Source organism: Palaemon carinicauda, chromosome 24 (assembly GCF_036898095.1).
Source record: "Palaemon carinicauda isolate YSFRI2023 chromosome 24, ASM3689809v2, whole genome shotgun sequence".
In the NCBI taxonomy this organism is placed as follows: Eukaryota; Metazoa; Arthropoda; class Malacostraca; order Decapoda; family Palaemonidae; genus Palaemon; species Palaemon carinicauda.
Genome location: NC_090748.1, coordinates 69,590,705 through 69,607,003, shown reverse-complemented (window position 1 = coordinate 69,607,003; position 16,299 = coordinate 69,590,705). Strand labels below are relative to the sequence as shown.

Sequence of the window (16,299 nt, the reverse complement as noted above, 5' to 3'; positions counted from 1 at the left end):
GCGCATGCTGATCGCCATCGCGCGACCCTCGACTTCGGATGCTGATGGCCATCGCGCGACCCTCAACTGCGGATGCTGATCGCCATCGCGCGACCCTCAACTGCGGATGCTGATCGCCATCGCGCGACCCTCAACTGCGGATGCTGATCGCCATCGCGCGACCCTCAACTGCGGATGCTGATCGCCATCGCGCGACCCTCAACTGCGGATGCTGATCGCCATCGCGCGACCGCACACCTGCGGATGCTGATCACCATCGCACGACCCTGCGCATGCTGATCACCATCGCGCGACCCTCAACTGCGGATGCTGTTTGCCATCGCGCGATCGCCCACCTGCAGATGCTGCTCGCCATCACGCGACCGCCCACCTGCGCATGCTGATCGCCATCGCGCGACCCTGGCATGCTGATCACCATCGCGCGACCCTGCGCATACTGATCACCATCGCGTGATCACCCCTTGTCCATCGGACAAGGGGTGACTGCTTACCCCTTCCTCTGGGAGCTTACCAGGTTCTTTCCCTCCTCGGTTACGGCCCGAGGTTTGGTTCAAGGAAGCTACAGGAAGATCAGGGGTACTTTCCTCCTCTCGAGCTCAGGCACCTTGGCCTTTCGTCGTTAAGTATCTAACTTGCGGACAAGCTCGATGTTGTACCATCTGGACGCGCTGACTGAGGGCTTCCTTCGGGTGTCTCATCTGTGGAGGTCGACGACCTCAGACACCCTTCCATCCTTGAGAAGAGTTTGTTTGTGCCCAAGGACAGAGACTTAGACAGCTGCTGTGCGGAGGAAATCGACTTCCGGTTTCACTCCTCCAAGGCGCTTTCTTCCAGACTCTGCAGGGCTCCAGCGCCCTTTTCTTTCAACCACGTCGACCTAAGTTATCGGCTACGACAACTGGGACAAGGTGTCCAATTGCAGTTTCCTCCTGTCAGGAACAGATGGCACGGGAGACTCCCCCGGGGGGGGGCATAGTCCTAAAAGGAGTTCACGAACTCTAGGATTGCAGGTTTTTCGCTGGGAGGATGCTTAAGGTTACTCATCCGAATGACAGCTTCCCGATGCCCATTCCCGCACAATCTCTGTGATCAGCCAAGGATATCGCGCCTGCCGTCTCTGTCAGCGAATTCAGTGTCGCTGAACCTCTATGCCATAGCGTCAGCAGAGTTGCCCGGTTGGGCAGAATGATCCATACCTTAGGCGAAGGTCTTCCTTAGGATCATCGACGGCTTCACCCCCGGCCCCCTCAGTCGATCCTTTCTTGGAAGGAAGGATCTGAGAGGGGATGTCCGTAGTCGACATCTCAGCCCTGATCAAGTTTGTCGAACAAACTTCGGCCAGCGTAGACCAGCAGAATCGATCAGACTGGTAACGAGGTGACAGGACTCCTTAAACCCTGGATCGGAAGGACGGGTACTTTTAGTTTCCATTCCATCCATCTTCCAGGGTGCTCGTCGAATTCAGCCTAGACTGCAAGTATTCCTGCTTATGATGCAGTGTGGCTATCCCGCCGTGGCATAGCAGGTTTGTTTCCCCAGAGAACTCTCCCTGCCTTCCTCTTGGCCGCTCAGGTGCAGGCTTCCGCCTCCTCTGCTGTTTGGAGGGCTGGTCAACTCCGGTAGGCTCGGGTTCGACCTTCTTCAGCGCCGGGACAAGCTTCCGGATGCTAACCATGAGTGTGGGCTCATGGTATTTTGCTTGGAGCCTTCTCTTCCTCTGCCTCAACATCTGGAGTATCTGGCCATGATATTGAGTCAACGGCCTTACCACGTTGGAAACCCCGCTTCTCGTCTGTCCAGCGAGGTTAAGCAACGTCGGTACTTGGATGGGTGACCACCTGGGGACGCCAGATTCTGTTACCACATCCTCCGAGCCTTCCTTTCGGTTGACTGTGGCAAGACTGAGGAGAGTCGCAGTACCTGTTCTCAGTCAAGCAGAGCTTTCAGCCCTACCTTGGAACGTTTCCTAGTTCTCCTTTCCTCATTGACCCGTCTATAGTCCGAACAGTCGCCTCAGGATAAGTTCCATGTGGGGCGATCCAAGTTCCGGTGGCTTCAGGCAATGTTTAACCGGACTTCCTGGCCCCTATGGGACCAGCGGAACTATTAGACCTGCAATGGGTGTTGACCTATGGAGCCTCTTGATGGTAGTGGATATTCTCGTCCTTTCCCCACATTCTTGATGCGGTTCTCGGACTCGTCAAAGGAAAGGGGGGGGGGCATGTTCCGGTCCAGGCCTATGGTCAAGACCTGAAGGATACCTCTCCATCATTCAGGCAGGCTTAGGGGCCTTAGTCTGGCCCCTCTACAGATCCTACAGCTCCTGCCAAGTCGCCCCGTGCGCGTTGACTTCATGATTCTGGCGTATTCTAACCAGCAGGGGACGCATTTTCACACCTTCACATCTTGCAGTAGAGATACCGGGATGATTGAGATTCTCTCAATACCACCATCGGCTCTCTCATTCCAGGCAGGGGAATGTTCTCTCCGACTATCCGAGCAGAGCCTCGTAGAGAGAGTGTACCTGGGGGTCTTTGACCTTGGGTAACCAGCAAGTACTGGTCTGGGGGACCTGATCGCGACAGCTTGGAACCTCAAGCTTCCGCTATTCTTCCCCCCAGTCTCAGACCCCGAGACTCTGGCAAGATGCATTCCGGTGATGGTGGGACAACTTCGACGCCTGCGTCTTCCCTCCTTTTTGTCTGTGGACAATGGGTCTCAACAAGACCAGGTTGTCTGTCAACCTTTCAATGGGAGAGCTCCACTGGGACTATGCGCAGAACGGTTTCTGGACCCTCTGCTTCCCCTGACGGAACTCCCGGGAGAGCTTCTCCCACGGCGCAGACTACTCAAGCAACCACACTGCGACATCTCTCCCGAACCGGGGCGTCGCTTCGGCTTCATGCCTGGAGACACTACGCCTCCTCCTCAAGAAGAGACAACCCGCTACAGTCGCGGTACGGAGGTCGCGTCATCTGCGATAGTCATCCACAGGGGTCTCCCAGGCAAAGTGAAGAGTCTAAGGTGGTTGGTGCCGTGGGAGATATACCTCTTCCCTTGAGGCCTCTTCTCCAGCAATAACGGTCTTATTGCCTTTCGGCGGGAGGAAACTCCTTTCCGCTCTCGGCAATGAAGTCTGTCGCTCAGCCTTTCCCTGACCTTCAGGCTTAAAGGAATAACTTTTTCCTGCCCGCTGGATCTATCCTCGCTCATGCGAAGCTATGATCGTCCCTGCCCTAGTCGGAGGAAGACCTCCAACTTGGAGCATGGCTCGGACTTTTAGTCCTTTAAGAGATCTTCTCAAGACCCTTTACGACAGGCCTCGGATTGTATTCCGCCTTGGGTCTCCTGCTCACTCTGGCCACGGCCAGTGTGTAAGCAATCTTCTTGGTCTCTTACGACTCCCCCCTTTCTAAGGAAGAGGGGAAGGCAACATTCAGGCTCGCTCCTGAGTTGTTGGCTAGACTCAGAATCTGGGGGTCCCGGCCCTTCGGTCCGATTCATTCAAGATTTCGAGTCTCCATTCTGTATCTGATGTCCCAAGACCTTCTCTTTCTTGTCAGTAAAGGAATTGAGAGGTTAGCGCTGGGAACAGCTGCAGTTTGTCCTCAGTTGCAGCCGATTTGGGAGCACAAGGAGGACATGGGGTAGAGTCACCAGTATACCTCTTCAGCCCGGACTCAAGGACATTCATCTCGACCTGTCTCCAGACCCTCCCCCGTCATGTCGCCCTACAGCACGATGTTGGATACATCGCAACGTCCCTCGCCTTCGAGTAATACTACTCTGTGACGCAGGTGCTACAAGCTGGAGTCTGGAAGCGTCTAATGACCTTCGCAGCCCGCTTCCTGCAGGGCGTGACCCACAGGAGTCTCGATACGTTTTCTATCGCTCTGTGGTGGCTACACAACAGCTGGTCTAACCTCAGGCTCCTTTTTGGACAGGTAGCAGAAGGTTGAGGGCATTGTTATCAGGTTTAAGTCTGCATGAACGAAAGAAGTATGTCTGGCCCTTACTTCTTTCTTCATCATCCCCTCTACGGGGAAGCAGCATCCTGGTCTCTGCATAGCTGACCTCGAACCTCTGCAGGTAAACCATGCTTCCTTGTGTTCCGAGTATTGAGTCAATACTGTCGCGTCCCCCATACCCTGACGAGGTGGTATTGGGAACGTCCTAACCCAGAGTTCCTTCTGGAACTCCAGGTCAACTGCCTAGGACGGGTCACACTTCTTCCTTCACACACAAGCTTACGTAGGCCACATGGTTCCTTGCGGAGCAAGGAACTTGTGAGGTGCAGGGACTCCTTTTCTCGAGTGCGACTCACTCGGATTCTGAGTCCCCGGGTAAAGCCAAAGCCAGTATGGCTGGGGACTTTCCACCCTACCTAAGGGGTAAGTCACCCTTTGTAAATAGCGTGGTTTGTATTTCGGTTACGGAACAAATGACAAATTCGAAGATAATTTGTATTTTTCCTAACCATACAAACCTTAGCTATTTACACATATTTGCCCGCCAGCCCTGTCCCCCAAGACAAGTCCTACCTCTAAGTGAAAGTGAGCATTCACCTGTGTGTGAGGGGGAGGAGGGGTAGCTAGCTACCACTCCCCTAACCCCCCCCCCCCCCCCCCCCCGCTAACTAGCGCGGGGGTAATACACCCTCGTTAAATTCTAATGGCTCGCCATTTCAGCTGCGCTAATAGGTAACCCCCTTTGTAAATAGCTAAGGTTTGTATGGTTAGGAAAAATACAAATTATCTTTGAATTTGTCATTTTTCAGCTTCTTTTCTGTGGGGAACACTTCCCTTTGGAGGTTCAGTGGTTCTCAATATTATTGAATATTCTTACCTGATTTAAATAATTGTAATTCTTGTTTTTATTACAGTTACTCCGCTCCCCCTTCTCCCGTGAATGTCGACTGGGGAAGGGAGGGCGCAATACTTATTTTATGTTGTTCCCTCGGGGGTCCTCTTCGGAGTTCCTCCCTATGGAATTTTCTGTTATATAATTTATTTTATTTTTCCTCAGTTAGTTATGCAGTTTTCTTCGTTCGACTAAGAGTGCCGACGAAGTAGAGCTGTTCTGTTCATGCCTGGGGAATCTGCTGTCACTGCCATCCCTCAGAGGACGTCATCATGGGGATCATCCCTTCTCTTAGAAGTACACCCGTGACAACTAGCTCCGGCTATGCTTCCTCAGGTAGCGCTCTTGTCAGATCGTCTTAGAGCGCTACCAGGAGGTTCGCCTCTAGGGGTTGGACAACTTTCCCTTCCGGGGGAAAGTTTCCTCCCCAGGTGTGAGATTGTTTTTCCCTTCCGAGGGAGAACTTTCCACATCTGCCTAGACTACTCTCCCCCCTTGCTGAGTCTCTCTTCCATCAGGGGCGGAGCATAGTCTTAGAGTCGTGGTTTGACAAACACAGTGGTTCCTTTTGGTATTTATTATCCAAACCTCAGGGCACAAGATACAGTTCAGTATTGAATACTGAGAAATAGTATATACAGAAGTAAACAATAATTATGATAGTTAACAGCAAAAACAGTTACGAACTATTACAGCAATAATTAGCATAACAGTTATATGAATATTACTTCGGAGAATAACAATCGTTAGTTAAGTATACAAACTATCTCATTAGGCAAGTCTCTCCTGCGAAGGGCCACTCATAGACTCCTCTTCGGAGGATTGCCACTGCTGAAGGTCAGCTTGCTGGTCCACCGGCCCTCATGGGCGTCATCTCTTCTCTCAGAAGCACGCCCATGGCAACACCTGATCAGCACTTCATCTTCGAGGAAAGGTTGTTTCCCCCTTCCGAGGGAGAACTGCCCGCATCTTAATCACTTCACAGACTCCGAGTGCTGTTGCTGTCTTCGCTGAGACGACACTCCCCCCTTGCTGAGTCTCTCTTCCTTCGGGGGTGGAGCATAGTCTTAGGCAAGTCTCTCCTGCGAAGTGATCACCTCTCTCACGAGAGGGGCCACTCATAGACTGCTGTTCGGAGGATCGCTACTGTTGAAGGTCAGCTTGCTGATCCACTGCCCTCATGGATGTCATCAGTATGTGCTGCAGCTTAGTCCCTGGACTCTTCTATGGACCTTTCACGGTCGCCATCGGTGGATGTTCGCCCTTCCAAAGGACACATCCCTGTTCCTGATCGTCCTGCCAGCTGACCTGCCAACCTACCAGCGCAACGTTACGCTGCAGTTAGTCCTTGGGCTTCGGTCCTGGACTCTTCTGTGGACCTTTCACGGTCGCCATCATGGAAGTTCGCCCTTCCAAAGGGCTCATCCCAGTTCCTGGTCGTCCTGCCAGCTGACCTGCCGACCTACCAGCGCTACCTTACGCTGTAGCTAGTCCTTGGACTTTGGTCCTGGACTCTTTGTGGATCGTTCCAGCTCGCCAACGATCTCATGCACCTGCGCGCCCGCGCTCATGCGCGCCAGCATTATTGTGCACGCCATTGCTTCCGCGCGCGCAAGCACCAACAGTCTTCTGCATGCGTGCGCGCACCAGCAGTCTTTCCAGTTCCTGATCGTCCTGCCAGCTGACCTACCGACCTACCAGCGCAACCTTACGCTGCAGTTAGTCCTTGGAATTCGGTCCAGGACTCTTCTGTGGACCTTTCACGGTAGCCATCATGGAAGTTCGCCCTTCCAAAGGGCTCATCCCAGTTCCTGGTCGTCCTGCCAGCTGACCTGCTGACCTACCAGTGCTACCTTACGCTGCAGCTAGTCCTTTGACTTCGGTCCTGGACACTTCTGTAGATCGTTCCAGCTCGCCAACGATCTCCTGCACCTGCGCGCCATTGCTTTCCTACGCGCCACCATTATCGTGCACGCCATTGCTTCCGCGCGCACCAACAGTCTTCCGCGTGTGCGCACCAGCAGTCTTCCACGTGCACGGCAACAGTCTTCTGCGCGCACGCACCAGCGTTCTTTCCAGTTCCCGATCGTCCTGCCAGCTGACCTGCTGACCTATCAGCACTACCTTATGCTGCAGCTAGTCCTTGGACTCTTTTGTGGATCGCTCCTGATTGCTAACAATCTCCTGCACCTGCGCGCCAGCGATCTCATGCACCTGCGCGCCAGCGATCTCCTGAACCTGCGCGCCAGTGCTTTCCTACGTGCCCGCGCTCATGCGCGCCATTGCTTCCGTGTGCGGCCGCCAGCAGTCTTCTGCGCCCGCACGCCAGCAGTCTTCCGCGCCCGCACGCCAGCAGTCTTCCACGCCCGCGCCCGCCAGCAGTCTTCCGCGCCCGCCAGCAGTCTTCCACGCCCGCACGCCAACAGTCTTCCGCGCCCGCACGCCAACAGTCTTCCGCGCCCGTATGCCAACAGTCTTCCGCGCCCGCACGCCAACAGTCTTCCGCGCCCGCACGCCAACAGTCTTCCGCGCCCGCACGCCAACAGTCTTCCGCGCCCGCACGCCAACAGTCTTCCGCGCCCGCACGCCAACAGTCTTCCGCGCCCGCACGCCAACAGTCTTCCGCGCCCGCACGCCAACAGTCTTCCGCGCCCGCACGCCAACAGTCTTCCGCGCCCGCACGCCAACAGTCTTCCGCGCCCGCGCGCCAGCAGTCTTCCGCGCACACGCGCCACCAGTCTTCCGCCCCTAACTCATCTGGCATATTGAGATCCTGAGATGGGCAGAAGACAACTCATTGACCCTATCAGCATGCTTCTTTCCGGGCAAAAGGAATTTGCTTGCAGACAGCCTGAATAGAGTGACTCAGATAGTTGGCTCCGAGTGGTCTTTGAATCATCTAGTAGCCAACTAAGACTTTGTGTGGTTCTACGACTGTGGAGCTGTTTGCAACGTCCCTGAATTTCAGAATCCCGCTGTAATTCTCCCCAGTCCTAGACCCCAAGGCTCTCTGGCAAGAGGCATTCTAACAACGGTGGGACAACATGGACGTTTATGCTTCTTCCCCGTTCTGTCTGGTGAGAAGAGTACTCAACAAGACAAGAACATCTGTCAATCTCTCGATGACCCTCATAGCTCCACTTTGGCATCACGCAGAATGTTTCCCGGACCTTCTGCAACTCTTAACAGAGCTCCCAAGGGAACTCCCTCCATGACATGATCTACTTAAGCCACACGAACATATTCCACAAAGCCGTAGCTACAACTTAATGCCTGGAGACTATCCAGCACCTCCTCACTCAGAGGATTTTTGCAACAAGTTGCGAAACTGATGACTGAACATCTGCGACGATCATCAGCATCAGTCTATCAGGCAGGAAGAGTCTCCGTTTTGTAATAGATGACCCAGACCAACTGTTACTATTATTATTACTTGCTAAACTACAACCCTAGTTGGAAAAGCAAGATGCTGTAATCCCAAGGGCTCCAACAGGGAAAAAGAACCCAGTGAAGAAAGGAAACAAGGAAATGAATAAACGATATAAGAAGTAATGAAAAATTAAAATTAAATATTTAAAAAAACATTAACAATACTAAAACAGATAATTCATATATAACTATAAAAAAGACTTATGTCAGCCTGTTCAACATGAAAATATTTGCTGTAACTTTGAACTTTTCAAGTTCTACTGATTCAACTACCCGATGAGGAAGATCATTTCACAACTTAGTCACAGCTGGAATGAACCTTCTAGAATACTATGTAGTATTGAGCCTCATGATGGAGAAGGCCTGACTTTTAGAATTAACTTCCTACCTAGTTTTAAAAATAGGATGAAACTGTCCAGGAAGATTTGAATGTAAAGGATGGTCAGAATTATGAAAAATCTTATGCAACATGCATAATGAACTAATTGGACGACAGTGCCAAAGATTAATATCTAGATCAGGAATAAGAAATTTAATAGACCGTAAGTTTCTGTCCAACAAATTAAGATGAGAATACATTAGGGATAGGCTGCTCAGTCTTCACTGCTAATGAAATCAAGGCATGATCAGATGTCCCGACTGGAGAACCAACCTTACTTGTTATAACGCCAGGGGAGTAAGTGTGTACAAGATCCAAGCAGTTTCCAAATCTATGAGTAGTTTCACTTATGATTTTCTCACAGCCTGATTCAGAGGCAAAGTTTAAAGCTCTTAAGCTATGGGGATCGGTAGGAGAAACAACTTAACCACTCCCTTTGGTGAGCATTGAAATCACCAACAAAGGCAAAAGAGGCCTTTCTATCATCTTCTTGTATCGTAGCCATAATGGTAAGAAGACAATCGAAGATAGAATCATCCATGTCTGGATTCTGGTAGATTGAACACAAATAGTTGTTATGCCTACCACAAACTTTTATTACCTGAATCTCATGACATCCACATTCATAGCAGAATGTTATGCCTAGTAAGGAGTTTGAGATATTACCTCAAAAGGACATATGCAGTTTTCCCCAGTGTATCAGCACTCTTCATCAGTACGGGGAAGGGTACGAAGAGGATCACGAAAAACACCATCACCGCTTGCATTCGCAAGGCCTTATGTGGCACTAAATCCCGATCCTCCTCCGACACGTCGACCCAGAGCTCATGATGTCGGGCATTGTTACGTCCCTGGTGTTCAAGCGAAACTACTCTGTGGTGCAGGTACTGCACTACAAGCAGGTGTGTGGAAGCATCAGACAAAATCACCGCCTACTACCTGTAAGACATAACCCACATGAACATGAAAACAGTTTTCCATTGATGCTGTGGTGGCTTCACAACAGTTGGTTTAACACCTCAAGCTCCTTGATGGACAAGTAGCAGAGGGTTGAGGGCAAAGGTTACCCTGCATTAGTCGGAATAAATGATTGAGAATAACTGGCTCTTTCTTTTCTCCATCCTCCTCTCTCTTGGGGAATCAGCACCCAAGGTCCTCTGCAAAATTGACCTTAACCAACTGCAGGTAAATCATTGTTCCCTTGTGTAACCTGGTATTATTTCAATACGGTTATGTCCCCATCGCCTAACGAGGGCAGTATTGGTAACCTCTGAAGACTCCTTTGAATTGTAAGAACTCTTACCTTGACAATCACATTGCTAGTATCGCAAGCACAAGGCTTGTGTAGGCCACAGACCATGCATAGCACAGTTTTAGGGAGGTGTTGGGTTTCCACCAATTATGTGCAAAATTAGACTCAAGATAAATAGAAAAAAGACAGATGATGGGAACAGTACAGTATATGCAATGGAAAGTGAAATATAATTGGAAGGAGTAAGGATTAATTAGGTGGAGAGATTAGTTCACTAAACTTTTAACTGGGCTCCACAAGGCACTAGAAGAGTTGGAAGACCCAGGCCCACATGGCTGACGACTATGAAGGGTAAAGGAGGAGATGATGAAAGGAAAAGTATTGATTTGAAAGCTCAAGATAGAGACGACTGGCAAAATTTAATTGAGGCCCTTAAGCGTCAATAGGCATAGGAGATGACGATGATGATGATGTGCAACATACATAAAGGGGAAACTCCAGGTCAAAGGCAAGGACTTCCCCCCTCCTAAAGGGTAAGTCATTCCCTACAAATAGCATTGGTTTGTATTCAGAGCTGGAGCCAATGACAAATTTGGAATATGTAATTTTTCTTAACGATACAAACCTTAGCTATTTATACAGATTGGTCCACCAGCACCAGTCCCCCCTTAAAGTCCTACCTCCTAGCAAAGTGGGTTCTCAACCCATGTGAGTGAGTGAGAGGAGTACTACCCGCCCCTCTGCTAATTAGCGGGTTGGTGGTTAACCCTTGTTAAAAATCTGATGGCTTGTCTTTCATCTTCGCCGAAAGCAATATCCTCCATAAATAGCTACAGGTTTGTATCGTTAGGAAAAAAAATTACTTCCAAATTTTTTTATTTTATTAGTATTAGAATAAGTTTAAAATAAGTAGTCACAACAAGTAAAGTTACCATTTACAAATATTCAAACTGATAGTATTGTTATCATCTGCATTTTCAATAACATGTCTTTGTTTTGACACTAATACAAACCCTCGCTATTTAAAGTGATATTACTTTCAGCAAAGCTGGAATTCTAGGACTAAGACTTTTAGCAAGGTTTAACCACCCACCCACTGGTTAGCGGGTGGGGGTGGGGGTAGCTGGCTACCCCGTTCACATACACACACTCACCTGTGTTGTATCGTCACTCTTTACTTTTGCCTCGGTGAGAGTAGACGTTCGTCTCTCTCTCTACCCAACTTTGTCTGGCCCTTGGCTTTGTCTTTTGTTTTTATATATATTTAAACATTCGTTTGTTTTATATGTATATAAAAATTTTTTTACCGTTGCAGTGGGAGTGTTTCGGTTTACGTGTCAGCGTTTTTTTGAGGATGAAGAAACCTCTTACGGTCTCTTCCCCTTTGACACCAGACAACCCGTAGGCTAGTTGCCTCTCCCGCTTCTCCGAGTACAGCGACCCGTCCTCCGTTTTAAGGGAGGCGTCCTCGTGTGAATACCCATTCTCCATACGGATGTTGACACCGCTCGCTCCCTGCGATTTCTTCGGAGGGAAGACCGCTTGTGGTCTACCCAGTGCTGGACCTCGGTCTTGCTCCACTTCACTGACGACACCGCTTTCCCTCACTCTCTGTTGCAATCGTCAGAGTGAGTACATGGTTTGAAGCATGTTTCTTGTGCCTCTCAGGGAACACCTTTCCCGTCCATGGGTTACATTGTTCTCTCTAGTGTTTTTTCTTCAGCTAATTAGTTTGAATAGAACTTTTTAATTCAACTTTCTATAACAACTTGATCAATTTTGAATAGAACTGTTTTGATTTACCTTTCTACAGCCCTAATAACGGCGCACTCCTTCGTCCTGCGATGGTGGCCAGCGGAGGGAATGCATAGTCTTTAGCTTGTTCCATATCCTCTTGGGGAACTCCTTTCCCGCCTTCGGGTTAGATTGTTCTCTCGAATGGTCTTTCCATCAGCTATTAATTTGTTTATTTTAATGTAATTTTTATAAAGCACTAACGGTGCTGCACTCCCCCCAATTGGAAGTTAGACCTCCTCCTTGAAACATGGTTCGCGTCCTTCAGTATCTGAAGGGTGCTCCCTACGAACTATTACGGTAGGCAACAGATCGTAACCTCACCTTGAAGACGGTGTTCGAACTTGTGTCGGCTTCAGCCAAGAGAGTTGGTGGGATTCATGGTCTATCCTACAACATCGCCCATTCAAGGGGATGGAGAGAAGTGACACTCAGCTTTGTCCCCAAGTTTATTGCCATGACTCAAAATTCGGGAGCAACGGATCCTAGATTCTGGTCCTTTCGGATGGGGAGTTTTTGTTCTGTAACCGATGATCATCCAGATCAACTGTTACTCTGCCTAGTGAGGGGTTTGAGTCTTACCTTAAACGCACTACAATAGCTCACCTCCGAGTGTCATCACGGGAAGGTCGCAAAGAACACTATCTCAGCTTGGATTTGCAGGGTCATTGACCATACAGTGAATCCTGACCCTCCTCCTGCTCATAAACTTAGATTTCATGACATCAGGGGCATGAGAACGTCCCTAACATTTAAACGTAACCACTCTGCGGTGCAGGTACCACAAGCGAGTGTGTGGAAGTGTCAAATGATCTTCACTCTCTACCTGCAATACATGACCCACAGGAGAATGGAGACATTTTCCATTGGTCCTGTGGTGGCTGCACAACAAGTGGTTTAGAATGCCTCAGGCTCCTTGATGTACAAGTAGCAGATGGTTGAGGGCATAGGTTACCCGAGATTAGTCTTGGATGAACGTGTAAAAATTAATGGCTTTCTTTCTTACCCCTGGTAGTTTTGATACTTGTCTACATCCCCCAATACTCCCTGCGAGGTCGGTATTGGGAAATGTCTACAGTTGATATTAACATTCCTATTTAGCTTGGAATATTCTTAACTAGACAGTCAGTCACGTTACTAGTTTTCACATGCACATAAGTTGCTCAGGCCACTATCTGTGTATTGCACAAAATTGTAGCAAGGTGTCAAGATTTTCACAGTTATGGGCCAAGCCTGTATGTGAAAACCCTGGGTCGATGACCAACCCAGTGGTCCGACTTCCAGACTCCTAATAGGCGAGTCATCCCTAATAAATAGCGTAAGGTTTGTAGTGTTGGAATTAATGACAAATTAAAAAGTAATTTGCATATTTCCTAACGATGCAAACCTATAGTTATTTATACAAATTGTCCTGCCATCACCTGTCCCCCATATTAAGTCCTGCCTGCAATAAAAAGTGGTTTGTATTCACTAGTGTGAGTGAGAGGGGTATCTGGCAACCCCCACTGTTGACTTAATGGGTTAGGTAGTTGTCACCTCGCTTAAAGTCATAATGGCTAGTTTTCCAGCTTCGCCGAAAGATGATCCCTAATAAATAGCTAGAGAATTGTATCATTACGAAATATAAAAATTATTTTCAAATTTATCATTTTGGGGCACTTGTAATAGTCATACTACTTTTCTCTGGTCATTTTAAATGGTAAATAACCTTGAGTTGTAAGAACAGTTTTGTTGTGTATATTCAGTTCTGTAATATTAATTTTTTTAACTTTCTTTTCAGGGGAAAATTGTAGAGTGTGTGCATTGTGGATGTCGAGGATGTTCAGGTTAACCTTTTACTTTAAATGTAAGGAATTCTTTGAATAACATTTTCTCCCACTACCACACCATATGGTGTGGTATGCATTGTTTTTAGAAATGGGAAGACATTATCATTCAACTATTATCTGAGGTAACTGTTTATATGAATAAAACCATTTTAAATTTTCATGTTTATTTTCCATTATATACATTTTGGCTTGGCAAGACATAAAAATATTATTTTAAACCATAAATAGAAATAGACAGTTATAAAATCAGTAATAGTCAAAAGACACACAACACCCAGCAGCAGGCAAGGGTTATATGTAGTAAGCAGGCCTTTAAGACATCATAAGGATTAAAGTATGAATCTGCATGAAATAATGTTCAAATTTCACTAACATCAGCTTTACTAGGCACAAATTTAAAACAAACTACCAGTATTATAAGGCATGTACAGTAATACAACATTAGCTTTCCTTCACAATACCGAGTTAATTATAAAATAAAAAAACAGCTGAATATTAAGTACTTATCCTTTTTCATATTTTCTTTATTCATGAATGGTAAATAAAAACAATCTATTAATAAACTAATTGGTGATACAGTACTCTTAACACTACAAGGACATATCACAAGCAACTAGAATTCATGACTGCAAAAATTACAAACAAAACTGTGCACATGTAAAAAATAATTACAGAACAATTTTTGTATTTAACTGTAGTAGTACTCCTGCAATTGCAAAACTATTATGGAACCACTAAATTCATGTAAGATTTTCATAAATTTACTGTAAACATTTAAAACATTTGGAATGTCAACTCAACTATTTCAAAGGAAATAAATACATTTTATATGTTGTAAATTAATCTTCTACAGAAATTTTGTAAAATTTTCATATCAGGGAGGTGCCTTTTTAAAGATAGGGTAGGGTTTTCTTTAAAGCAAATGGGCATGAATAAAATAAGGCAAACAGATTCGATATGTAAGTTTTTAATACATATACACAATTATTTCCACTATTTGCTCACTTGTCAATAACAGAAGACTGGGAATTTTTATGGTTTAAAATTGAAAATAATGTATTAAAAAGCCTGAACACATTAAAATAGTACTCTTATTGGTATATATTACAAAACTATATTTAGGGTTAGTACTGACTTAATAGGAGCTCCAAAATATTACCCTTACTCTTGGATATTAGGATTTTATAGGTGCCCTTACATAATTAAGTTCTGTAAATTATAGCATTATAAAAAAACTTGACCAGACCACTGAGCTAGGGTTCTCAACTCTCTTAGGGCTATCTTAATATCTATTAGGAATCAACCAAATTACAGTACTGTATTATAAATGCTATTTTGCAGATTCAGGCATTGTTTTAGTTAACATGTAATACATACTGTATAAAAAAGTACAGCACACATTTGTACACCAATAACTATTAGGAAACACGTGATTGGTTTTATTATATAATAATTCTTACATTCATACTGTAACCATCACTACAGAAGCAAGGTTAGTGTTGTTAGTTCTTAATCCTGAATATCATAATGCTTTTGAGTCCAATCTCATTTATTATGCTGTACCGACTTCTTGATATGTTTTTGACATGAAGAAAATATTTCTTCATTTATCTACATAAAAAAGGTTGCTTGGGATACTGTACATGTATTTAGAAAATATAGAACCCAGTTTACCTTCTGCATTTTATTTTTTTTTTACAAATTTTTTTTGGGAGTTTTAACCTGACTTCAAGAACTACACCTCTGTTTTCTCTGGAGCCTGTGTCCTGCATATGGCAAGGCAATCTAAAATGAATGAATGAATCTCTGCTCTTAAACATCTACCTTATGATCTTGAAGCCTATACAATAAAAAAGGATTCTCAAAAGATTTCCTAAATTCTTTTATTTTCAAAATTAATGCTAAATCAAGATATCTTGTAAACTAAAGGCAATAACAGAGTATATTGTTAGCTAACATTCCAAGGTAAAATACTGTGAATACAGTATATGGTGTGTTGTTTTGGTATTTCCATGATAAATATATCTAAAATGTGTAAAGGTGTCAATAGATTTTGAAGTGGTAAAATGGTGTAAAGATGTAGCTGGGTTTGTATCTAAAATAAAACTTTTTAAAAGCATAATTATAATCTTTTATAAATAAATTTTGAAGGCCCTTGGGTGATACATGAGGGAGACCTGCACTTAGTTGGATACCTGGTCTTCAGCTATAGCATACTGTACTGTATTAGCATTTCTGCACAAGTGTGTTTTCCACTCTCCTTACTTTTACCTTTTCGCTTGTGAATCTTTGATTTCTTACATTACAGTATTTGTTATAAATGTGACTTTGTCAAGTATGCAGCACATTTTACACAAAATAATTTCCCCTTTATTTCCTTACGTATATTCATTTTAATGTTTTTCTTTTATGAAACACTAATATATTTACCAAGAAATATATACATAAATGTATTTCATGAATGTAATTTGTGTGTATTTATACATACATAATTCTCTTGGTGGACAAACAAAGAAAATAAAACACTAAAAACCTTGGGTGTCTTTCACAAAGGAAAGCATAAATGTGAAAAAAAAAACACTATATTTACACATGACTAGGTGCAAACAAGATGGGTGCCTATAACATTTCAAGGAACAAAATGTATGACTTAGTGGTTCCACAATCTCCTATCCCTCCCAGAGTGACCCCAAGAAAGGATGTAATTAAAGCTATGACCAACTTTGAGTATTCCATACATATTTCAGGTTACTTAC

At 45.8% G+C, this 16,299-nt stretch overlaps 1 protein-coding gene across 1 annotated transcript in view; it reads left to right on the top strand.

Annotated features, from left to right (window-relative positions):
• The window catches only part of l(1)10Bb (BUD31-like protein), an 81,975-nt gene extending 68,277 nt beyond the window's left edge, over nt 1-13,698 (top strand). The window contains exon 4 of the mRNA XM_068348169.1: nt 13,495-13,698. Coding sequence (XP_068204270.1) covers nt 13,495-13,545 — 51 coding nt within the window. The 3' untranslated portion in view covers nt 13,546-13,698. The remainder of the gene's footprint in view (nt 1-13,494) is intronic.
• Nucleotides 13,699-16,299: the final 2,601 nt, after the last annotated feature.